This window comes from Littorina saxatilis, linkage group LG7 (assembly GCF_037325665.1).
Source record: "Littorina saxatilis isolate snail1 linkage group LG7, US_GU_Lsax_2.0, whole genome shotgun sequence".
In the NCBI taxonomy this organism is placed as follows: domain Eukaryota; kingdom Metazoa; phylum Mollusca; class Gastropoda; order Littorinimorpha; family Littorinidae; genus Littorina; species Littorina saxatilis.
Window position 1 is genome coordinate 35,987,958 of NC_090251.1, and position 26,408 is coordinate 36,014,365.

At 41.9% G+C, this 26,408-nt stretch overlaps 1 protein-coding gene across 1 annotated transcript; it reads left to right on the forward strand.

Moving 5' to 3' along the window:
• The first annotated feature begins 9,905 nt into the window (after positions 1-9,905).
• LOC138971982 (uncharacterized) lies at positions 9,906-15,567 on the forward strand. Its single transcript, XM_070344826.1, has 4 exons — positions 9,906-9,963; positions 10,526-10,726; positions 11,127-12,689; positions 14,320-15,567. The coding sequence occupies exons 1-3, from the start codon at positions 9,906-9,908 to the stop codon at positions 12,455-12,457; spliced, it is 1,590 nt and encodes a 529-aa protein (XP_070200927.1). The 3' UTR covers positions 12,458-12,689; positions 14,320-15,567.
• Positions 15,568-26,408: the final 10,841 nt, after the last annotated feature.

Here is a 26,408-nt window from a genome sequence, read left to right on the forward strand (position 1 = left end):
AGTAAACATGAGCAAAATATTAATTATGGCCGCGATTTTCCAAAATATCTACTTTCTCTTGCAAATAATCAAAACCAAACATAAATACACGGGTACATAAGGACGTAGAACAAATGTTCCGGCGATAGCCTCCTTACTGCCAGGTTCCAATTATTCACAGTATATGTACGTTAATCAACAACAACAAATTAATTACTGTGTTCATTAGCAACTATCACGTTTTTAATCCAGTTATGCACAGTGGGCCTTATATCAAAGTAAAGTGCAGAGTCTTGGGAACACAACGGTACCAAAATCATCAGTACTTGTCACGAAACAAAGACGCACGAAGCAATTGAACACTGAAACTGTCGTAGGTAACTTACAGCTTAGTTTACCTTCACTTTAAGTGAATTTCTTTGTGTGTGTCGCAGGACTTAAGAAGGTTGGGGATACTTGCACGGTGGATGCGCAGTGCTTGGACAACATGCACTGCACGCCCACCTCTGATGGACTCAGCAAGGCCTGTTCTTGTGACCCCAACTTTACACAAAAAGCAGCTGGAACATGCGGTAAGATGTTCTGTTGTTGCGTGCTTAGTTTGGTTGTTTTTATTTTGTTGGTTTTTTTTTAAATGTTTTACCGAGATGGATTGCGCTGGGCATTGCGAAGCATGCAAACATAGAACGGATTTTCTGTATGTGTGATCACATTGTCACAGTAAACATGATTATCTATACATTTTTGGATTCATAAAATGATACAAAATACAATGCTATTATTTTGACATTTGTTGTTAACATTTCAATTTTAGTTAGAAATTTAGAACTTTAGTGAGCAAAATGTATTCATTCATTTGTTTAGCTTCGTAGCTAAAATGAAATCAAATAGTCCCGACCGGGTCAATGATTGTTGGACCAAACATGTGATTGGAAAATGATAACGCCACAATGCGGATTCAACTATTCTGTCAAAGTCGGATATGACGACATCAAACGTATTTATAGATAAAATGAAGAGAGAAAAAACATCCAGGGTTATTATCTGGAGCAATTCACCTGCAGAGTTTCATGAACAACAGACTGTCGGATACATTTCTCGCAATTGCTGTGCACACACACACACACACACACACAGTTTGATGATATCTAGCTCTAAAACAAGTCCATGGTTGCAATTTATTAAACAATTATTATCACTTGTAGGATTTGAGCATGTTTGGAAAAACCAATTTACATTTAATGCTAATAAATTACAATTTGCTATACAACAAAAAATTATGAATGAATACGTTTTATTTTGGAAAAACAAAAAATCTGAAAAATGTTCAAGACTTGAGTTTTATTCACTAATTACAGAACGATACACAATACAAGCCTATTTAATTTATATTTCAAATATAAATCATAGAAAAGCTCTAGCAAAATTAAGAACAAGCACACATTCTTTAAAAATTGAGACTGGGCGTCATAGAGGAATATTGCGAGAGAATCGCCTCTGTAATACATGTAATGTAATTGAAGATGAGCTACATTTTCTAGACAATTGCAAGAAATTTAACACTATTAGAAAAAAGTTAGTAGAAGAAGAAGTATCAAACTGTGACTTAAGGAAACCAAGCGATCTGTTATTTAAAAAAGACGAAAAAATTCAAAAATTGCTTGGAGCCTTTGTTTTTAATTGTTTTAATATTGAATGAAATAATTTGTACATTATTTATCCATTCAGTTATTGTACAACTTGTGTCAATATCCTTAAGGGTTGATGACAATAAATTCTATTCTATTCTATTCTATTCTATTCTATTCTATTCACACACACTCACACACACACACACACACACACACACACACACACACACACACACACACACACACAAACCCCTTGACCCTGTCTCCATTCAGATCAAGATTACGTTATGTGGTTGTAGAATAAATGTGTTCCCTCATTTAGCAAAATATTTAACCATTCAATTTCAGGCGTGACTGAAGGGTTGTGGTGCTGGAATACGAAAGAGTGCGCGGACAGAATGCGATGTGAAACGCACGCCTGTACGTGCAACGGGGACCTTCTTGTCCAACACGATGGATCATGTGGTAATCCTCTGACTGGCTGGCTAGCTGGCTGGCTAGCTGGCTGGCTGGTTGTCTGTCTGTTATTCTCTCTCTCTCTCTCTCTCTCTCTCTCTCTCTCTCTCTCTCTCTCTCTCTCTTGGACGTGTACCAGACTATTTAACTAAAAGAATATTATTAACTGAGACTTCATCAAGCCGCACGAAGAAACTAAATGTTCCCCTCCCTAGAATTGACTTGTATAAAACTAGTCTGGCATATTCAGGTCCATTTCTGTGGAATGGTTTACCAGTCTCTCTCAGACAGCCACTTTCTGTTGCCAGTTTTAGAAGACATACTTTTTTGTATATGCTTTCATCGTCGTGTGGCACTTAATGCCTCGATCAGGTACTGCTGTTTGATAAGTACATGAAGATCTACTTGTATAATCATTTCATTTCAGTTAAGTTTTTTTTTTTTAATGATTATGTGTACAATGTGTACATGTGTGTGTGTGTGTGTGTGTGTGTGTGTGTGTGTGTGTGTGTGTGTGTGTGTGTGTGTGTGTGCGTGCGTGCGTGTGTGTGTGTGTGTGTGTGTGTGTGTATGTGTGTGTGCGTGTGTCTGTGTGCGTGTGTGTCTGTATGTGCATGTATGTCTGTGTGTGTCTGTGTGCATGTGACCGTGTGTGTCAAAGTGTGTGTTTTAATGTATACCATTACCAATGACCATGTATGCTATGAACATTTTTTTTCCTCTTTGTCTGATTTAATAACCATGTTTTTATGTTTTTGCTTTGCTTCTTCTTCTGCATTATGCACTGGTTAGTTAATTCCCTCTTGGGCGAGGGCTGGATGAAAAAAGATCTTTGCTGTATCTACTCCATTACCCTCGAAAAATAAAGTTGGTTCGTTCGTTCGTTCGTTCGTTCTCTCTCTCTCTCTCTCTCTCTCTCTCTCTCTCTCTCTTGTCCTTTTATTGTCTTTATTTTTATGTCTTAGTTTAGCAGGGACAGATTGTAAGACTAGGCGTGAGCCTAAAATCTCCATCCTTGAGTAATAAAGTTCGTTCGTTCGTTCGTTCGTTCGTTCGTTCGTTCGTTCGTTCGTTCTCTCTCTCCCTCTCTCTCTGTCTCTCTCTGTCTCTCTCTGTCTCTCTCTCTCGCCCTCTCTCTCTCTCTCTCTCTCTCGCCCTCTCTCTCCCTCTCTCTCTCCCTCTCTCCCTCTCTCTCGCCCTCTCTCTCTCTCTCTCTCGCCCTCTCTCTCTCTCCCTCTCTCTCTCCCCCTCTCTCTCTCTATCGCTCTCTCTCTCCCTCTCTCTCTCGCCCTCTCTCTCTCTCGCCCCCTCTCTCTCTCTCCCTCTTTCTCTATCGCTCTCTCTCCCTCTCTCTCTCTCGTCCTCTCTCTCTCTCTCTCGCCCTCTCTCTCTCTCCCTCTCTATCTCCCTCTCTCTCTCTCTCTATCGCTCTCTCTCTCTCTCTCTCTCTCTCTCTCTCTCTCTCTCTCTCCCTCTCTCTCTCTCTCTCTCTCTCTCTCTCTCTCTCTCTCTCTCTCTCTCCCTCTCTCTCTCTCCTTCTCTCTCTCTCCCTCTCCCTCTCACTGTGTTTTTCTTGGTTTGTTTGTTTGTTTCCAGTTTTGTTTGTCCACCTCAAGTTGTTTATATGCGGGCCATTGGTCCTCGTATTGAGACCTGTAGCGATGTCACTCTGTGTCTGTCTTACTGTGTCCGTCTGTCTGTCTCTGACTCTCTGTGTCTCAGTCCCTCTCCTTCTCTCTCTTGTTTTCATTTTTTTGTTGATGAAGAAACGCACAACACCACGATAGATTTTAACTGTTTCGAGACAAAGAACGCCTTTCAGTAAACATGCGACATTTCTTCTAAGTGTATTGAGTATATTATGAGAGAAAGATCAGTGTTTGCAATAAGAGCCATCTTCCATGGTCACTTACGCACAACATGTCAATTGTTTGTTGTAAAAATAAAAATCGATTAGGGTGCCACAGTTGTACATTCAAAAACATTATGAAACAGTTGCGAATTGTAACGATCCAAACCCGAGCACTTAATCTATATCTTTTTACGGCTTGTGTGTGTCTGTCTTTCACTTCGCGATGCACTGCCAAAGTTCTCGATGGATCTGCTTCACATTTGGTGGGCACATTCAGGTAGACCCCGGACACAACCTGGTCGATGAAAATTTTCAACACGTGCTCTCAGCGCGCAGCGCTGAACCGATTTTGGTTTTTATGGTTTTTCTGTACATCCATTCCCAGTAACTCTTCCTTATCTTCTCCAGTGTTTTGCGCGTTTATCTCCCTTCCTTCGTGTGGCGTATTCGGCTCTACTTCTTCCCGGCAAAGCCGGGTAGGGTATTCATCTGGTTCAATAATATATTTTCTGTAAATATAAATATCGCATTCCTAATATTATTCAGATACTTTGTTTCTTGTATAGAATATAGTCAATGTTTGTAAAGATTTTAGTCAAGCAGTATGTAAGAAATGTTAAGTCCTTTGTACTGGAAACTTGCATTCTCCCAGTAAGGTCATATATTGTACTACGTTGCAAGCCCCTGGAGCAATTTTTTTTATTAGTGCTTTTGTGAACAAGAAACAATTAACAAGTGGCTCTATCCCATCCTCCCCCCCCTTTCCCCGTCGCGATATAACCTTGAACGGTTGAAAACGACGTTAAACACCAAATAAAGAAAGAAAGAAAGATACTTTGTATTTTTCACAATTACTTTTGCTCCAAAGGTTCACAGGAAGGCCAGAGCTGTGACGTCAGCACGGAATGCGGCGATCACATGATCTGCAACGTGACGTGTACCTGTGACGTCACATATGCCGTCACGCCGCGCAATACCTGCGGTAAGTAACGTATTTCGAGTCAATGTGCCACCCAAATACTCACTTAATGAATAAAGGCACGTCTATGGTCATATCCGATGCTTCTAACTGCTGCGTTGTTTGTTTGTTTGTTTTTGGTATAGGCAACGCATACTTGTCTGATAATGATTATGATTACTGGAAAAATTGCATGACTTCCTTTGACTAAATCGTCAGCGGGAATGCCATCTCTCTTCCGTTCGAATAACCCCCCGCCCCCAGACACACACACACACACACACACACACGCACACACACACACACACACACACACACACACTCTCACACACACACACACACACACACACACACACACACACACACACACACACACACACACACACACACTCACGCAACTAGTTTAGAACGTGTGTCGACAAAGTTACAGTTCATGGCGTTACACATACACTTGCCGTTCTGTAACAAACACTTTCTGGTCCTGTCTTTAACCCGAAGCAAGCAACCAAGCCGTTTAAAACTATGTTTGTGTTTTGGTAGAAAGGCACCAACATTCCTTTTTTTAGTTTTGGTACTTCTTGTTTGTACTGTGTTACGGTAAATCAAAGAAAACACTCATCTGGATGTATCACTTTTTTGTTCACACCTGACAGAAAAGCCGTGCAGTAACTCCAGTGAGTGTGAGCCAGGCGGGCAATGTTTTGTGACTGGTAACCCCCCGACACACACCTGTGTTTGTCACAATGGATACATGGGGGACGACTGTCAAAGTAAGTTAAAGGCACACTCATTCCCGTGAAAACAGTTCGGCTTACCATCTCAGAGCCGGCCAGGCTTTTACATGGGATAAGACTATAGCCATCAGCAATCTCGCTGCTTCCTGTAGTGAGTTGGAGTTTTTTATGAATCCATTTCTCAAAAATCCACCCGTGTGTTTAACGAAATTAATTCATCAAAATATTTCACTGTGCTCAGAGAGCATCCAGGTTTCTTTCTGGTATGCGTAAAAGTGTAGGGATGATCTTATTCTATGTAAACGCCTGGTCAGACCGGAGACAGTGAGCCGAGCTGCACGTGTACACGGGACAGATTGTGCCTTTAAACCCTAACTCAATGTACCTCCTTTCTACATGCACAAAATACATTCTTTGAACATTTCTCACTCTCAACGGAAAGCAGCCAGGATGTTCCCGTTCGGTGAGAGTTCAAATGGAAGGGTGTTTGTACTGTATGTAAAGCTTTGGGAATTTAGTGATCGGAAACAGATGGTTTACGGGAGGCGGAGGGTGGCTTTAAACTGCGTTAACTTATTATGCTCAGTTGAGTTTAAGTTAACTCTCTCTATTTTGTTTTTCATCTCACAAAATTTAAAGAAATGTTTCTTTAATTTAACTCCCATTATTTTGTTTCAGCTCCAACCTCGCCCTATCAAATTCACCTGACCACAGGGCGGTCAGACCACGCTGCGACCGATGCCATAGTGGGTTTGGTCATTTCTGGCAACAACGGCACCATAGAACGCCTGAAACTGACCAATCCTGATAACTCCTGGACCAACCCTTTTGAGAAAGGAAGAACTGATTTGTTCAAGGTGGAGAGTCTGGATGTCGGACTGGTAATTTATGAATTTCTGTATTGCAATAGTGATAATTATAATTATAATCAGGACTTGTAAATCGCCACTTATCGTGACAGCTCAATACAATGTACAACACGCACGCACGCATGCACGCACCTAGCACACACACTCACACACACAAACACACAAACACACACACACACACACACGCCGAGTCATACACATCCATTTCTGCACAAAGTAAGTTCGGCTGGGAGTCTTACTGTTGTGCTTTTCACACGTTGCAGTGTTACTGTGTACACACACACGCACACACACGCACACCCGCGCGGACGCAAACTTGAAACGGTTTAGAGGACTGGTAACCTACAATCCAAACTATCAATAAACTTAGGAATTCAAAGCACTCGCTTAAAAACTATGTACAGCACTACTGCTGTATAAAAAAAGCTATTGGTTCCGGCGTTAACATTTACTAGAAGATATCCTTCGAAGAGATTAGTTTTGTAGAGGGCAGATTGGAATGAATTAGTTCTAAACGACGGACAATTTGTGGGATGCTGTTCCAGATGGGAGGGGCAGAACAGATTGAGCTTCAGTTTTGGTTGCAGAAAATGAGATCTGAGAAACAAAGGCATGTTTGATTAAGATTCTGCCGATAATGAGGTTGTCAAAAGGATGAGCGGAGGGTTCGAGTGGATTCGTACTTTTGAAAGCGTTTATAGTGACATTGGATTGGACTGGATTGCATTGCGTTGCGTTGCGTTGCGTTGCGTTGCGTTGTGTTGTGTTGTGTTGTGCTGTACTGAATTGGATCGGATTGGATTGCATTGTATATTAGTGGTGATTAGGGTTTAGGGTTGTAGCTGTGTGGTAGTTGTCATCAAATTGCGGACTTCATTTGAGTGTGATTGCTTTCAGAGAAAAAACCCACGAACAGCGTCAGCCTTCTCTAAAAGCCGTACAACGTGTAGTTTTTCTGAAATTATTTTTATTTAATGTTCTCAACCCCCCCAAAACAAACAAGAGGTGTTGCGCTTCGCCGTTGAAGATGGGTTAACATTTTAACAAATAACTCTCCAAGTCTTACAGCTTACGAGATCAATGAAAGAAAACAGGAAACATCGCATGGATGGACACCTAGTTTCCGACAATAATTCTTGGTTCAAATGCTTGATAACGATTTTTGTTTAAGTGTGTGTTTGAAATGCTTGATAACAAATAATTGTATTGCATCTTTGGTCTAGTGTCCCCAATGCAAGGTGCGTGACTGTCAAAAGGCTTCAAGTAAAAATTTAGATTGTCAGTTCTGGTTCTATTCTTGGCGGATTGCTAGAGCCAAAACTGAAAATGAAACATTATCTCGAGAGAAAAAAATTGTAAATTTTAGTAATATTTGTAATTTTCTCATTAAAATTAAAATTTTCAATTGAAAAAAGGAAACAAAGAATTGGCGTTAGTACACTGCTAGAGATACGGCTAGGAGATTTCGTCAAGGAATCTCATTATCGTATCTTTTTTTACTTCCCCAAAGATCACGAACATGACGATTTCTTACTACGACTCCAGGGGAGTTGACCGCTGGTTTCTGGACAGAGTGCTGGTCAAGAAGGGGGATGAGTTTCACGCCTTTATTTTCCAGAGCTGGTTTTACAAAGACAGATTTTGTGAGTACGGCGGGACGGGTACAGTCCTAACTTACAAGGCACTCTCTCTCAGAATGGGCCAGGTTTGTACATGGGATAATGAGGCCATCCCTCCACTTGGTCATGTATTCAAAATCAACACCCTCCCTGCTTTCTGTGCTGAATGGGAACACATTTTGGATGAATTAATTTCACACAAAAACCCAAGTGTCCGTTTACATTTTAATTCGTCGAAAAATTCCAACTTTGCACAGATAGCTTCTAGGCTTTTCTTTTTTTGGTATGTGACTAAGTGGAGATATAGTATTATACCATGTAAAAGCCTAGCCATATCCAAGATAGTATTGGTGTGTGTACAACTGTTTTCATGCCTTTAACATACATCCTTCCAGTGTCAACGATAATGTGAACCTTCACAGATCTGTCCAGGTTATTTATATGTAATATTAGAATCTTTCAACTTGAACATAGCCCTCTCTCTCTCTCTCTCTCTCTCTCTCTCTCTCTCTCTCTCTCTCTCTCTCTCTCTCTCTCTCTCTCTCTCTCTCTCTCTCTCTTACAATGACTTATCATATCATATATCTTATCTAATGTTATCTGATCTTATCATATCATATCTTATCTTATCTTATCTTATCTTTCTACAACTGACAGTGTCATCCTTGATTCACTATTGCAGACACCTTGTCCGACCCCTGTGTGACGTCATCGAATGGCAGCTGTATGCACGTGGGGTTTGCGTCACACACCTACACCTGCACGCTCACCAGTGACGCGTCGCTACCAAGCTGTATCGCAGGTTGTTTGGATCTGTGTGTGTGTGTGTGTGTGCGTGTGTGTGTGCGTGTGCGTGTGTGTGTGTGTGTGTGTGTGTGTGTGTGTGCGTGCGTGTGCGTGTGTGTGTGTCTGTTTGTGTGTGTGTGTGTGTGTGTGTTTGTGTGTGTGTGTGTGTGTGTGTGTGTGTGTGCGTGTGTGTGTGTGTGTGTGTGTGTGTGTGTGCTTTGTTTCTCCGTTTGTGTGTTTTTGATTGGTTTTTTGGGTTTGTTGGAAGGTTGGTTGGTTGGTTGATTGTTTGCGTGCTTGTTTGTCTCTCTGTCTTTCTGTCAAAACGTCTGTGTGTCTTTGTTTGTTTGTTTGTTCGTCTCTTTGTTCCTTTGTTTCTTTTTGTTAAACTGGCTCAAACATCCCCTGCTACATGGAAATGTAATTCAAACTGTGTCCACCTTACCTGTGTAACAGACAGTAAATACAATTACGCAAATCTGTATGTTTGGAGACCGGCTGCTTCGCCTGTTTAAATCCGTGCCATTCGACTAATGTCTATGCGAAACAGCTCTCATTAAACGAATACATAACTGTCCCGGACTTGGCGGTCAGAAAAATGGCATTTAAATGTAAAGTCAATGTTTGGTCGCAAGTGTGGACGGCGTTGAGTCAATGGAGGATCCACCCAGTTATTTCTTTATAAATATACAGACACAAAAAATGTACGACAAAATTACAACCGGTATTTAAATGATGCCCGGTTGGCGGTTTCATTTGCAGTATCTTAACAGGCACACCAGATATACATGTATTCCTCTGCTAAACTAAGTAGCGTAGAATTTGAATATCTTTCGGCACACTCATTCCTGTGAAAACAGTGTGGATCGCCTTCACAGATCTGACCAGGCTTTTACTTGTAATAAGACCATCCCACCACGTGGACGCATACCAAATTTCAACACTCTGACGGCTTCCTGTGGAGAAATGAAATTCTTTTTATGAATTCATTTCTTAAAAAGGCAGTAGCGGCTTTTACGCAATGAATCATCAAAACATTGCCAGTGTGCACGGAGAGCACTCGATGCTGTTCATTTATGGTATGTGACCAAGTGGAGTAATTGCCTCATATATCCCATGTTTGTTTGTTCGTTCATGGGCTGAAACTCCCTCGGCTTTTACGTGTATGACCGTTTTTACCCCACCATTTAGGCAGCCATACGCCGCTTTCGGAGGAAGCATGCTGGGTATTTTCGCCTTTCTATAACCCACCGAACTCTGACCCATGTTACAGGATCTTTTTCGTGCGCACTTGGTCTTGTGCTTGCGTGTACACACGGGGGTGTTCGGACACCGAGGAGAGTCTGCACACAAAGTTGACTCTGAGAAATAAATCTCTCGCCGAACGTGGGGACGAACTCACGCTGACAGCGGCCAACTGGATCCAAATCCAGCGCGCTACCGACTGAGCTACATCTCCGCCATATATCCCATGTAAAAGGTTGGTCAGATCTGAGAAGGTGAGGTGAACTGCTTTCACGGGAAGTAATCAACCTTTCAGATTTTTACCGAACATATCCGGTAATACACTCCGCACGAGGTCATGTGTGTTAATTCTACTCACTCAATAGATAGTTTCATTCAAAGGTCTACTCTTTCCAGACCCTAAGTGCCAGTACCAGGGCGCCACCTACATGACAGAGGGCAGCAGTGTGTCCGAGTTTGAGTGTGGTCACACCCAGCACTGCCAGGACCCAGCTCACGCCGCCATCATCACATCCACGCAGGAACTGTACAACGTCACGCAGTGCGTCTGTCAGGGTGACGTCAGTGGTTTCTTCGCGCGTCTCAAGATTGACAACGGTAAGCATGACGTCATTCCAGTAAATGTTAACATCAACAGCAAGATAAGTATGATGTCACCCGCAGCAAAAATCGTGGTCACTTTTAGAACGTTTGTCGTGTGGCTTTCAAGTTCTTTGTCTTCATTTTTTAGGTTATAGGTCATGACTCTTCATGCTTCGAGGTTAAAGGCACACTCCATCTTCGCATAAACACAATTGGGGTCACAATCTAACATCCCTTCAGGCTTTCACATGGGATAGGAACATCCCTTCACTTGGACACATACCAAAAATAAACATCATGACTGCTTCCTGCGCAGAAAAAAGATTCTATTATGAATTGATTAAATGGGCGGCGGAGTGGGCCTTTAACCAGCAATGGGACAATAAATTATCAAATTAAATTCACTACTGTGCAGGTGGAGAACCTCAACCGACCGCAATATCCAGCAACTGCCAAGACAGGGCTATCTGTCAGAACCAAGCCTATCACAACTGCTTCAGAAACGAAGAGTGGTCACGCAAGTACTGCTCGGAGCGCTGTGGCTACTGCGACGACGGCTGGATAAGTATGGAAGGCGGGGAGTCCCACAAGTACAGGTTGGTGTCTGTGAGCGGTGACAACGACACGAGCTGTGTAGCGCTGTGTGAAGACCACGAGGTGCGCGTGGTGGAGGTGGGATGTTTCGGCGCCAACCAGTACGCCAAGCCTATGCTGTGTAAGACTGCTGCGGGGAGTGTGGGGGATACTGACGATCTTCTTCAGTGTCCTACTGTGTCCACCACGTCGTCAGACATCACCACTGATGAGCGAAGCACGACTGACGTCACGTCGGAGCAAACGAGTTCAGGTTCTGAATCGACTGCGGTAGGAGCGACCACAGAAGCGACCACACGTAAGCCAACGACAACGACTTTGGACACAATAACGACACCAACTACCACAACAACGACGCCAACAACCACAACAACGACACCAACAACCACAACAACGACACCAACAACCACAACAACGACACCAACAACCACAACAACGACACCAACCACCACAACTCCTGAGTCGACAACAACCACAACCACCACACAGCCGACCACTACAACTACTACCACGACGGCAACACCAACAACGGAGTCCACAACATCCACAGAACCGAGCACGGAGCTACACACATCCACCTCTCCATCGGAGACAACCATTTCAGAAGCCACCTCCGAATCTAGTTCAGCAGGAAACAGAATCACGCCTCCCTTTGACGAACTCAAATGCCGAATGATCTGTGATCCTGGTACCACAGACAATGCACAAAGCACCACAGATGCCACAACGGAAGACAGCACTGCAGCCTCTTCTGAAGTATCTGTCAAGAAGACGGCAAAGTCAGACGCCTCAACCGTTGCCCAAGCTACGCCCTTCTGGGGTCATTACCCCGCCACATACTCCACAATGTGCAACATCACCTCTCCAGAACACCCGCCTAACATGACGCGAGAAGAGTTCCTGGAGGTCCTGGCAGAGCAGTTGAGGAAGGAACTGACCGTCAACGTCAGCTCGCTGTCCAAGACTCGCTTGAAAAAGATCTCCGCTCCCGACCACCGGAAGTCGTCTCAGACTGCTGGATACATGGCCGTGGGGTTTCTGGCCACAGTGGGACTGCTGTTGATGCTGTCCGACTGTAACAGGCTCTGCATGTACGTCGGTGGATATCAGAAAACGACCGAGCCACGCACATCTGAGAAAATAAGTGAGTGACTGATGCTTAGAGAAAACGTTGGGGGAGGGGGGGGGACGATGGACTAAAAAACAAAGAAAACCTTAAGATAAAAGACTGAACAAGACACAAAAGTGGTAGGAGGAGGTCGACAACTGAACATCAGAGAAAACGTGGAGGTGCTCAAATGAAAAACAGAGATGACCTTGGAGGTGATCGGTGTCAGAAAAAACAACACAAGGTGTCAGACTGAACATCAGATACATCCACGAGGTGATAGACTGAACATCAGAGATAACAAAATAATGAATGACTTTTCTAGCTTTTCAGAAAATATGTATTGTGAAAACGTTTTTAATTTCACAATTTGTGTATATTATGCAAGCGTTTGTATTACCTGACTGTGTTTTGAATGAAGTCAATACCTTATTGTTTAGATTTTTGTGGCGAAAAAGAGATTGTAATCGGAAGGCCTTTGAAAAGGTGAAAAGAAGCGTTGTATGTTTTGAAATTGAAAAAGGTGGTTTAAAAATGATCGATATTAGGCAAATGCAAATCTCTTTTTTATTACAATGGGTTTCACAACTTACTACATCAAATGAAAATGATAATTGGAGTTTCACTCCAAAGATGATGTATTTGCGTTTTGGAAAACATTTTGAATGTTTCTTATCGAATGTAAACAGTGCAAGATTTAAAGGGTTAGACCTAGTGAAATCACACTTTTGGAAAGCAGTATTAAAATATTGGCTGGATAATAACCACTACGATCGTGGGACAATCGGGCCGATTTTATTATGGAATAATGCATGCATAACGTATAGTGGCAAAGTTTTATTTTTTGAGAGTTGGATACAACGAGGTGTATTGGTATTAACTGACATTGTACGTTCGGGAGATATATTATCATATCAAGATATATGTGATTTGATTGGATATTCGCCAAACCGAATTCTTGAATATAATGTTGTAAAAGCTGCTGTGTCATTATTTATGAGGAAAAATGCTGTAAATATGACTGATGATGTTTGTATTACCTTACCACTGTTTAACGGCAAAAATGTGTTAAGTGCCAGCGAATACAGGAAAGAGATTATTAATATGAAAACAGATGCACCATGTTCCGGAGGATTTTGGAAGAGAAAGTTTAATGTAGAAATTGATGAACGATCCTGGATAGTTGCCTATCAGTCAACACAAGAGACTAGATTAAGAGTTTTACACTGGAAAATTATGCACAACATTTATCCGACCAACATTCTCCTGTGTAAAATGAAAGTAACGGAAACTAATAAATGTAATTACTGCTGTGATGTAACTGATTTCATTGAACACTTCTTTTTTGAATGCCCGGTTGTATACAAATTCTGGAAGTTTATTGAAGAATTTATTTTTCGTACTTTAGAAATTAAGATTATTTTGAATGTTAGTGATGTTTTATTTGGTATGCATTTTGTAATGGTGAGAAAGGCAACTATGTATAAATTGAACCACATTATCTTAATCGGAAAGATGTGCGTTAGTATATATAAAAAAACAAATTCGTTTTTACCGTTGGAAAGTATTTTTAATAGGCAGTTACAGATAAGAAGCATTTTTGTGTGAGTGTTCGAAGAACAAAACGTTAAAAAAGTTAGCTTGCTGTTCTCGATAAGTTGTATTTAATTCATTGTATGAGATATTGTTAATTGTTGTTATTTATGTGAATAAAATTGTTTGAAAAAAAAAAAAAAAAAAAAAAAAGAGATAACAAGGAGATGATAGACTAAACATTGTAGATAACCTAGAGGTGACATACTGAACATAACATGGAAGTGATAGACTGAACATCAGAGATAACAAGGAGATGATAGACTAAACATTGTAGATAACCTAGAGGTGACATACTGAACATAACATGGAGGTGATAGACTGAACATCAGAGATAACAAGGAGATGATAGACTAAACATTGTAGATAACCTAGAGGTGACATACTGAACATCATAGATAACATGGAAGTGATAGACTGAACATCAGAGAAAACCGGGATGTAATAGTGAACAGAGATAACCTATGGGCGATAGGTGGAACATCAGAGATAACCTGGGGTTGATAGATTGAACATGAGAGAAAAAACACGAGGTGTTAGACTGAACATCAGAGATAACCACGAGATGATAGACTGAACATCAGAGATAACCACGAGATGATAGACTGAACATCAGAGATAACCACAAGATGATAGACTGAACATCAGAGATAACCACGAGATGATAGACTGAACATCAGAGATAACCACGAGATGATAGACTGAACATCAGAGATAACCACGAGATGATAGACTGAACATCAGAGATAACCACGAGATGATAGACTGAACATCAGAGATAACCACGAGATGATAGACTGAACATCAGAGATAACCACAAGATGATAGACTGAACATCAGAGATAACCACGAGATGATAGACTGAACATCAGAGATAACCACGAGATGATAGACTGAACATCGTAGATAACATGGAGGTGATAGACGGAACAATAATTTGCGCTTGGGAGAAAGTAAGAGTATAACATATAAAAACAGCATTCATATCACATTTCATGTATCACACACAGTAATCACTAGTATAAGCCTACAATTATCACATTTGTACCTGTATCATACATGCAAATAAATAGTATCACATTTCCACGTATCACACATAATATATACATTACATAACATACAGCAAGCTTCCAATTTAAAAAGAGAAGCAGATCGCCTGTGCTTATCAGTTAACTTGGATAAAACTGATGTCATGATGTTCCGTATGGGAGGCCACCTTGCAGCTCACGAGAAATGGTCCTATGGTTGCGAGGCAGTCCGAGTAACCAACTCGTGCAAATACCTCGGCATGTTGTTTACTACAAAACTGAGTGTAAATGTTGCTTTGAGTGAGATGTCCAGAAAGGGAAAGAAAGCAGTCATTGAGACACAGTCACTGACACCCGAACAACAACAGCAAATGTAAAAACAAATAAAAATGACTACCAAACTGCATGTCAGCCAAGCTATAACCTGTGTTTGTGGTACTGAAAGATGAAAATAACAGCTTAACTTGTATTTTTGAGAAGCGTTTTTTTTTTCACAATTATGGGTAATTCTTCATGTTCATCTATTTGTTCATCTTTTCCTATTATCGTTCTCTTGTTTCAAAAATAAATGTTTGCCTCGTTTGCATCACTAGTATACGGTGTGTGTGTGTGTGTGTGTGTGTGTGTGTGTGTGTGTGTGTTTGTGTGTGTGTGTGTGTGTGTGTGTGTGTTTGTGAGTGTGTGTGCGTGCGTGCTAAAAAGTACATTATCACAGTCATGGTCAGTATCGACGACAACACACACACACACACACTTTAAAGCGATCCAATTGAACAAGTCTTGCAGAAAACTTCTTTTTTACCAAGTCCTGTGTTGAATAGCAGTGAAACGTTGACCGCTTTTCCTGTTTAACCTTTTCAAAATTAGATCTAACTTGTTCGCGTATCTATACTGTTCAAAAAAAGAAACGCATAGTTGCTACTTGCCAAATTTGTTTTATTTTTCGAAAAAATAACAGAAAACCCAATATTTAGGTTATTTGTTTGAAATTTGGTATGGACACAGTTGAATGCACACACAGTTCATTTGCATCTTCAAATCAATCAGTCAATCAATACGATTGGGTGCCGAGGCTGTCAAGTCAGTAGGGGGTGTGACTGCCTTGAGCAGCAACAACTGCCCGGCACCTTCTGGGCATGGACTGGATCAGATGCCGGATATCTTGCTGTGGGATGGTGTCCCACTCCTCCTGAAGTGCCTGCAATAGATCGCGGTGATTTGCCGGCGCTTCTTCTCGCCTGCGCACACGTCTGTCCAATTCATCCCAGAGGTGTTCTATCGGGTTCATGTCTGGCGACATGGATGGCCAGGGAAGCACCTGGACATGGTGGTCGGTGAGGAACTGGGTGGTGAGTCGTGCTGTGTGCGGGCGAGCGTTGTCCTGCTGGAATATGGCATCCTGGTCAGCCAGAAGAGGAAGGGCGTGTGGGCGCAGAATTTCCTCCACGTATCGCTGGGCAGTTATGCGCCCTTGGACGTGCACCAGGGTGCTCCTTCCAGCAGTATTGATCGCCCCCCACACCATGACGCCTCCACCACCATGAACGGGTGCCTCATCCACACAGTTGGGCGCGTAACGTTCGTTTACTCTCCGGTAGACCCTCCTCCGACCATCATGTCGCTGGAGCAGGAAGTAGGACTCGTCGCTGAACCACACGTGTCTCCAGTGATTCCGGACGGTCCAGCGAAGGTGCTGGTTGCCCCACTGCACTCGGTTCTGGCGATGGCGGCGGGTGAGGACAGCTCCTCTGTGAGGTCTGCGAGCTCTCAAACCAGCTTCATGCAGGCGGTTCCGCACGGTCTGGTCCGATAATCGGTGTGGCCCGGGGAGAGCCTGGACAGAAGATGAGGCCGACAGGAAACGATTCCGGAGGTGGCGGAGCCGTATGAAGCGGTCGTGAGCAGCAGTTGTCGCCCTTGGTCTTCCCGCTCGTGGCAAGTCAGCTACGGAGCCAGTGGCTTGAAACCTGACCCACAGTCTACTGATGGTGCTCTGGGACACGTGGAAGTGCCTGGCGATTGCACTTTGACTTTGGCCTGCTTGTAAACGACCCAAATAATGCAATTTGGCGGTCTTCTCTGCTCAATCGGGCCATCTTTCGTCGCTGAATTGTCGTCTGATTTCTTTGTGGCGAACAATCCGCTTTTATGGGTTTTGGAAGACATGGTGAGAGCTCAATATTCCCCGAGTTTCACGAGATTACACTGAAGCATGACGAGTGGTCATGCCAAATGAGCAATTTTGACATTGTAGCCACTGATAACGCATGCGTCACGTGCAGAGCTCACTTGTGGCAATGGACGAAAGGTCGACGACCAGATAAACATTTTCTGCAGTTTGGTGGATATCCTTGTAGCCATATAACTAAATTAACCAAATATTACAAGCTATGCGTTTCTTTTTTTGAACAGTATATTTCTGGATCTGCAGGCTGGTACAGAGTTACCTCCCTTTAGGCTTTTTCAAATTTCTCTTGTTTTAACCTAATTTCTTGGTTAAAACTTGTCTAAATTTCTAAATTCTTTCTTAATAAATATCAATTCTACACTTTGGCCTTAAATCAAAGTGTTTCCCTTCACAGATATCCTCTTGGGGTTGTCAGATGAGGGTAGTCTCCCATGCCAACAGAAGCTACCATTTAGAGAGTGGTTTGCTTCTTAGTTGGATACCATGATCTCGCATGGGTTGACAACTCGCGCCATCAGTACCACCTGACCACTGATGAGACACAATAGTGTCAATATTTAGTCAAGTTTTGACTAAATATTTTAACATCGAGGGGGAATCGAAACGAGGGTCGTGGTGTATGTGTGTGTATGTGCGTGCGTGTGTGTGTGTGTGTGTAGAGCGATTCAGACTAAACTACTGGACCGATCTTTATGAAATTTGACATGAGAGTTCCTGGGTATGAAATCCCCGTTTTTTCATTTTTTTGATAAATGTCTTTGATGACTTCATATCCGGCTTTTCGTGAAAGTTGAGGCGGCACTGTCACGCCCTCATTTTTCAACCAAATTGGTTGAAATTTTGGTCAAGTAATCTTCGACGAAGCCCGGGGTTCGGTATTGCATTTCAGCTTGGTGGCTTAAAAATTAATTAATGACTTTGGTCATTAAAAATCGGAAAATTGTAAAAAAAAATAAAAATTTATAAAACGATCCAAATTTACGTTTATCTTATTCTCCATCATTTGCTGATTCCAAAAACATATAAATATGTTATATTCGGATTAAAAACAAGCTCTGAAAATTAAATATATAAAAATTATTATCAAAATTAAATTGTCGAAATCAATTTAAAAACACTTTCATCTTATTTCTTGTCGGTTCCTGATTCCAAAAACATATAGATATGATATGTTTGGATTAAAAACACGCTCAGAAAGTTAAAACAAAGAGAGGTACAGAAAAGCGTGCTATCCTTCTTAGCGCAACTACTACCCCGCTCTTCTTGTCAATTTCACTGCCTTTGCCACGAGCGGTGGACAGACGATGCTACGAGTATACGGTCTTGCGGAAAAAATGCAGTGCGTTCAGTTCGACAGCTTGACTAAATGTATTTTCGCCTTACGCGACTTGTTACACCCCCGGTATAGGGGTGTGTATAGGATTCGGTCGATGTGTTTGTTTGTTTGTTTGCTTGTTTGTGTGTTTGTGTGTTTGTGTTCGCATATAGATCTCAAGAATGAACGGACCGATCGTCACCAAACTTGGTGAACAGGTTCTATACATTCCTGAGACGGTCCTTACAAAAATTGGGACCAGTCAAACACACGGTTAGGGAGTTATTGGTGGATTAAGATTATACAAGGACTTAGAGAGGGACATCTTCATGGTCAAAAATTGGGACCAGTCAAACACACGGTTAGGGAGTTATTGGTGGATTAAGATTATACAAGGACTTAGAGAGGGACATCTTCATGGTCAAAGGGAAATAACCATTCTCACTCAGTCACTGCCACCAACTGAGAAGGTTATTTCCCTTTGACGGGGGTGTTTTTCCTACCTCAGAGGAATTTCTTGTTTGTTTTGTTTTCATGAATGTGTGGAGTGATGGTCTTATCCCGTGAAAAAGCACTGTAGTGCGTGTTATTCGCAAAACAGAGACGCACTGTAGAGTTGATCTATTCCCACAGTTTGTCAGTTCGGCTGTCTGTTGCGTGTGTGTGTGTGTGGTTTGTGTGTTTGTGTTTGTGTGTGTGTGTGCTTGTGCTTGTGTGTTTGTGCTTGTGTGTTTGAGTGTGTACGCGTGTATGTCTGTGTCTTTGTGCATGTGTGTTTACATGTTTGTTTGTGTGTTTATGTGTGCATTGGTACGTACGAGCATGCGTACGTGTGTGTATGTGTGCCGTGTATTTCCCTTGTAGGTTATTGTGCTATTTTCCTGGGAGCCTAAAGTAGTGTCTGTATCGGATAAAACCTACCTTGCCACATCACATCTTTCCATGGAACAAAGAACCTGATCTAAAAAAAAAAGTCTTTTCTAAATCGACGTCGATTAAGTCCAAACAAACGCAGAATCGAACTTGTTGACATTACAAACTATTCGGCGCCGAGCTCAACAAAGGGCTTCAGAAACCATTGCTTCTTTCTTTGAATCTACTTCGTGAGAAAGATCAACTCTGCAAGGCTTCAGCGAGGTATGTTATCAAACTCTCTCTCTCTCTCTCTCTCTCTCTCTCTCTCTCTCTCTCTCTCTCTCTCTCTCTCTCTCTCTCTCTCTCTCTCTCTCTCTCTCTCTCGAGGTATTAGGTATTACATGGGTGCTCTCTCTCTCTCTCTCTCTCTCTCTCTCTCTCTCTCTCTCTCTCTCTCTCTCTCTCTCTCTCTCTCTCTCTCGAGGTATTACATGGGTGCTCTCTCTCTCTCTCACACACTCTCACACTCTCTCTCTCTCGAGGTATTACATGGGTGCTCTCTCTCTCTCTCTCTCTCTCTCTCTCTCTCTCTCTCTCTCTCTCTCTCTCTCTCTCTCTCTCTCTCTCTCTCTCTCTCTCTCTCTCCGGATTATGTGTGGTATGCTCGAGGAAAGGGCTGTGTGTATCTATGTATGTGTATCTATGTGTGTGTATCTATGTGTGTGTATCTATGTGTGTGTATCTATGTGTGCGTGCGTCTGATCGTCCCTGCGGCTGACTGTCTCAGATCTGCCCAGGTATGTGCACAGAGTAAGTCTACCCCTCCATTTGCACACATAGCAAAACTCAACATTCTGACTGCTCCTTGTCCAGAGTGGATTTTTTTTTTTTTTTGGCAGATTGTTAGTAGTGTCAGTTCAGACGTTTATACCTGAAGCAATTCCCATTCAGTACAGACAGCACCCGGGTTGCTGAATGTTGGTATGTGTACAAGTGAAGCATGTAACAATCTGCACGGCCAGATGTGAGATGGTGATCAGAATCGTTTACATGGGAAGGACTGTGCGTTAAAGGAATTGCTCCCGTTGTTTGTAAACTTGTAAGAAAAAAACAGTATTTTCTTTGAATTTGAATTAAGACACGTATGTTATTGTATTATCCAAGATACCTAAGATTGATCGTCAATTCATTCAGCTCAGTGCACTCTCTAGCATCTGGTTCGTTTCTGTTGCTGGACATTTTAAGAGACCTTCCTTTCTGTGTTAAACCTTATGTAACCACACACACGCACACACACACACACACACACACACACACACATACACACACACACACACACACACAAAATAACAACATTTAGTCCAGTGATCCCGGGAAATAACCAAATTCTTACACAAGATTGCAACCGCAACACGGTGGCCTAGTGGTAAGGCGTCCGCCCAGTGAGTGGGAGGTCGTGGGTTCGAACCCCGAACGGGTCATACCTAAGACTTTAAAATTGGCAATCTAGTGGCTGCTCCGCCTGGCGTCTGGCATTATGGGGTTAGTGCTAGGACTGGTTGGTCCGGTGTCAGAATAATGTGACTGGGTGAGACATGAAGCCTGTGCTGCGACTTCTGTCTTGTGTGTGGCGCACGTTAAATGTCAAAGCAGCACAGCCCTGATATCACCCTTCGTGGTGGACTGGGCGTCAAGCAAACAAACAAACACAAGATTGCTCTTTTCATTTTTGCGACAACTTTTGGTTTTTTTAGTGTACTTTTATGTTTTGCAATGTACCATCATTTTAAACCCTGATTTTGAACCTCATAGCCTGCATTACTTTCAAATCGATCTGAGAACGTTTTTCCCTAGATATGATCCATTTGAAATGAGAGGCGGAAGCTTCCTCCAAAAACGGCGTATGGCTGCCTAAATGGCGGGGTAAAAAACGGTCATACACGTAAAATTCCACTCGTGCTAAAAACACGAGTGTACGTGGGAGTTTCAGCCCACGAACGCAGAAGCAGAAGAAGAAGAGGCGGAAGCTTTTTTATCTGTCGAGAATGCGGTTGCGCGAGTGTTCCGTCGGCATGCAAGGGGACTTGCGCATTATTGCAGCAGCGATCAGAAAGTAATCATATGAGCTGCGATTGTTGTCACAAAACGAAACTGCTGTCTTTTGAAATGAACGAGCGGCTAAATGGGTTATTAGTAGTCTGATTGTCGAGCAGAAGTGCGAGTACTATTACGCTAAATATTTTCCGTGTGTGTATTTACTTACACAGGAGGAAGAAAGAAACAAAGAAACGTGAGAAAGAAACTGTTAAACAACTAGCTTGGCGGTAAGAAAAAAGAAAGTTCTTCGCACATATAATATAGTCTTTTTAAATTTCGCGTGCTCAAAATTTCAATAGTGAAAGAATACAAACGAGAGAGAGAGAGAGAACAAATGATATTCAAAGTACTAAAGGATTAATAAACAAAATCTGACGGTCAAAACTGAACGTACAGTAGGCCTAAACTGCCCGCGTCATAATGCATGAGGGACTGTTATTGGTTTTGATAAGCGTGGTTCGTCTTGGCTGTGTTCGTTCACAGACAGGTGAGTTGACATTTGTTTTCATAAGTCCCCTGTCTGTATGTTTGCCTGTCTGTCTGTCACACAAGGGATTGCTTGTATAGCACCGGCGTTTGTTGGCTGATTCGCTTTACAGTTTGCACAAGATTTATCCTGTTCTTCGTTTCTTTCTTTCTTTCTTTCTTTCTAATACTTAGTCTTATTTTCTTCCTTCGTTTGTTTATTAATTTCAATCTTTCTTCTTTTTTCTTTCTTTCTCTTTTACATTTAGTCAAGTTTTGACTAATTAATGTTTTTACATAGAGGGGGAATCGAGACGAGGGTCGTGGTGTATGTGTGTGTGTATGTGTGTGTGTGTGTGCGTGTCATTCTGTGTGTGTGTGTAGAGCGATTCAGACTAAACTACTGGATTGATCTTTATGAAATTTGACATGAGAGTTTCTGCGAATGATATCCCCGATTTTTTTTTTCGATAAATGTCTTTGATGACGTCATATCCGGCTTTTTTGTAAAAGTTGAGGCAGCACTGTCACACTCTCATTTTTCAATCAAATTGATTGAAATTTTGGCAAAGCAATCTTCGACAAAGGCCGGACTTTCGTATTGCATTTCAGCTTGGTGGTTTAAAAATTAATTAATCTTCTTCTTCTGCGTTCGACGGTTGTGTCTAGGGTCGTAGTTCCGCTGCTGTCGTGAACTGGAACGTCGCTTTCAGGTCTTCTGACGTTCCCCAGAGCTTGGTCTCCAGTGTAGCTCCTTCTGGCCAGATCTGGTTCCGCAGCAGAGTGAAGTTTGTGCATGTATTCAATACATGTTCTACTGTCTGGTCGGCCGCCCCACAATCGCACAATGCCGACTCTGCTACGCCGATCCTTTTCAGGTGCGCTTTAAAGCCGCAGTGCCCTGTACGCAGCCGGAAGATGGCAGTCTGCTCTGCACGGCTGAGGCGGTGGATGGGGTCTTGGTCTGGCTTGTAGCCTCCGTTTCTTTCTTTGAATGCTGTCTTCCAGCGATGCTTGATGAGGGTTTTGGTCTCTCGGAAGGACAGGCTGGTTTCTGGTTGTTCCTGTCTTCCTGCATCTTTGGCCAGACCATCCGCCTTCTCATTTCCAGCGATGCCGCAGTGCGCTGGAATCCACTGCAGAACTACGGAGGCTTTCTGGGACAAGTCGTTCAGGGACTTCTTCAGCTCTTCCACGAGGTGTTCTGCAGGGGCTGTGAGGACTTGTAGTGCGGACAGGCAGTCAGAGAGGAAGACAACCTTGGGTGGGGTTTCCTCAAGAGAGGTGAGGAAGTCTGCAGCTGTATGGAGGGCAACAACTTCTGCTTTGAAGTTGGAGCAGAGAACACCGCATGGTGTGGTCAGTGTCTCTGGGGGTCTTCCTGGCATTTGAATGAAGACGCCACTTCCTCCGTTCTTGGTTGCGCACTCTGCCGAAAAATTAATTAATGACTTTGGTCATTAAAAATCTGAAAATTGTAAAAAAAATATTATTTTTATAACACGATCCAAATTTACGTTCATCTTATTCTCCATCATTTGCTGATTCCAAAAACATATAAATATGTTATATTTGGATTAAAAACAAGCTCTGAAAATTAAAAATATAAAAATTATGATCAAAATTAAATTTTCAAAATCAATTTAAAAACACTTTCATCTTATTCCTTGTCGGTTCCTGATTCCAAAAACATATAGATATGATATGTTTGGATTAAAAACACGCTCAGAATTTAAAGTTAAAACGAAGAGAGGTTCAGTAAAGCGTGCTATGAAGCACAGCGCAATTACCGCTACCGCGCCAAACAGGCTCGTCACTTTCACTGCCTTTTGCACTAGCGGCGGACTACGTTCAGTTTCATTCTGTGAGTTCCACAGCTTGACTAAATGTAGTAATTTCGCCTTACGCGACTTGTTTCTTTCTATCTTTGTTTCCTTCTTTCTTTTTACATTTAGTCAAGTTTTGATTTCTTTCTTTCTTTCTTTTTTTTCTTTTTCTCTTTTGTTTGCAGCTTGTTTGTTTACATGAAAATAACCCACACAAAAAACAAAAACAAAACAAGCAGGCTGCAAACAAAAAAGAAAGAAAAAAAGAAAGAAAGAAAGAAAGGGAGAAAAAAAATGTGATTTTCAATGTTAAACAACTAAAGAGGTCTTTACTCACAAAAACAAGTACAGCACAATTCCAAATGTGACCCTCCACCAAGAAATGAGTCGCATGTCACCTCGCGCGGATCTGCGCTAGGCATAATATATGTCCGGGGAGTGTCTGGTAACAGTGTGAGGGTCACCTTAGTCACAGGCTTATAACTCAAACAGTTTTCGCTCTTTTCTAAAACGGTTTTCACCACTGGATAGAGCATAAAAAACTCTTTATGAAAATGTAAAAATATGAAAATCATGCAAAGGTGACATGTGACTCATTCCGTGGTGGAGGGTCACAAATGTCAAAGTTTCATCTATGCATAGATCGTTCTCTCTCTTTTTCAGTTTTGGTTTACTGCTCTTTGCTTTTGCTTTGTATATTTAGTCCAGTTTTGACTAAATGTTTTAATATAGACAGGGAATCAAGACGAGGGTGGTGGTATATATGTATGTATGTGTGTATTTTTGTATGTGTGTGAGTATAAAGTGATTCCGAGAAAACTACTGGATCGATCTTCATGAAACTTCACATGAGAGTTCCTGGGTATGATATCCCCAGAAATATATTTGTCATGTTTGGATAGATGCCTTTGATGACGTCATGTCCGGCTTTTTGTGAAAGTTGAGGCAGCACTGTCACACCCTCATTTTTCAACCAAATTGATTGACATTTTGGTCAAGCAATCTTCGACGAAGTCCGGACTACGGGGTTGCATTTCAGCTCGTAAGCTTATGATTTAGTTGATTAGTTTCCTCATTAAAGTTTGCTTAACAACAAAAATAATATATTTTTGAATTCAGGAGAAGACGAGTAATACAATACAATCTTTTTTTTTTAAATAAGCAAATTTGAGCACACTTTTAGAGTAAACCTGACATATCTATATATTTTTTGAATTCAGGAGAAGATGAGTAATACAATGCAGATACGTCACGTTTACTCTAAAAATGTGCTCAGAATGAAAGGAAATAGGTTCAGTAAGTACGATACGGTCGCATGCTTCGCGGAGACGAGCGTGACCCGTCTCGGTCTTCGGGTATGGTAAGCCGAGACTATCTAAATGTAGTTTGTCGTGTTGATCTTTCAGTTTGATACCGACTGACTAAATGTTTTTATATCGCTTCACGCGACTTGTTGTTTTTGTTTTTCACCCCTTATTGATGTCCTGAAGACGTCTCCACAGTCGACAATTTTGACACTTTAACAGACAAAATCCGAAAATAACTGTCGAGTTTTGTATGGATTGTGAAAGAGTTAATACCCTTGCTTTTAGGGTGACAAATAATCCAAGGGACAGTCACGTGGGGATGTTTTGTCTCCCTAAAAGCAAGGGTATTTATTCTTTCACAGCCCATGCAAACACGACAAAGCTATTTCCGAACATCGGCTATTGTGCTGTCTTTGTCTTGATGAGCAGTGAGCTATTCTGGTTTTAGCATAAGTGTTTGTTCCACCAACGGAACATTTTCAATACATGATTTCCTTTTTCAAATGGGTTCAGTGTTTTCCAGAGCTGGGTATCATTTTGTGACAAGCATTCTCAGTCCTTCAAATGGTAAAAACGTATACTAAATAGCAACTACGTACACTGTATTCTCTTAACTTTTTTTTAATTTTTATTTAAATTCATGTCAAATAAATGGTTTCCCGGGTACGCAAGCGAGTGATATACTTTGAAATGCTCGTAATTTACTGAATTTAGACAATCTGTTCAACCCTTCAGATCTGTCAAAATAAAACCATTCCTCCAACTGGACATTTACTAACAAAATGTGCCAATATGTATGAAATATTTTTTTTACAGGCCAAGGATATATTTGGAACAAGTATTGAGTAGTTAAATCAGTTTTTATGGTTAAGATGTCTCAGTTTAATTAAGAAACATCACCTTCGTAACATGGTTTCCACTGGTATGTGTACAGCTCTGGAGAATAACTCAATGATAGGGGGACCCGGGTAGCTCAGGCGGTTAGAGCACTTGTGAGAATAGGGTCGGGACGGACACGGGTCAACTTTATGTGCAGACCCAAAGACGGTATCCATATCCCACCCCCGTGTCACCACAGTGACACGTCAAAGACCTCGGTCATTCTGCCATAAGTGCAGATGGCTGATACCACCTACTTGTTGACCATCTAAAGTCGGGGAAAAACTTGAATTTCTCTGTCTCTCTAACCCAATGATATATCCATGCCAGGTGTGAAGGGTTACGATGAGGAGTGCATGTGGGACACTGAGTGTACAGACTACATGGTGTGCAAGGGCAACGACAAAGGTTCTTCGAGCTGCACGTGCGAGGAGGGATTCAC

Bases quoted from the DNA above. Each gene is read 5' to 3' on its own strand.
- LOC138971982 (XM_070344826.1), top strand. From the start codon at position 9,906: ATGAATCATCAAAACATTGCCAGTGTGCACGGAGAGCACTCGATGCTG. The intron at 9,964-10,525 runs GTATGTGACCAA...TACTCTTTCCAG, and splicing joins CTCGATGCTGTTCATTTATG to ACCCTAAGTGCCAGTACCAG. The intron at 10,727-11,126 runs GTAAGCATGACG...ACTACTGTGCAG, and splicing joins GCGTCTCAAGATTGACAACG to GTGGAGAACCTCAACCGACC.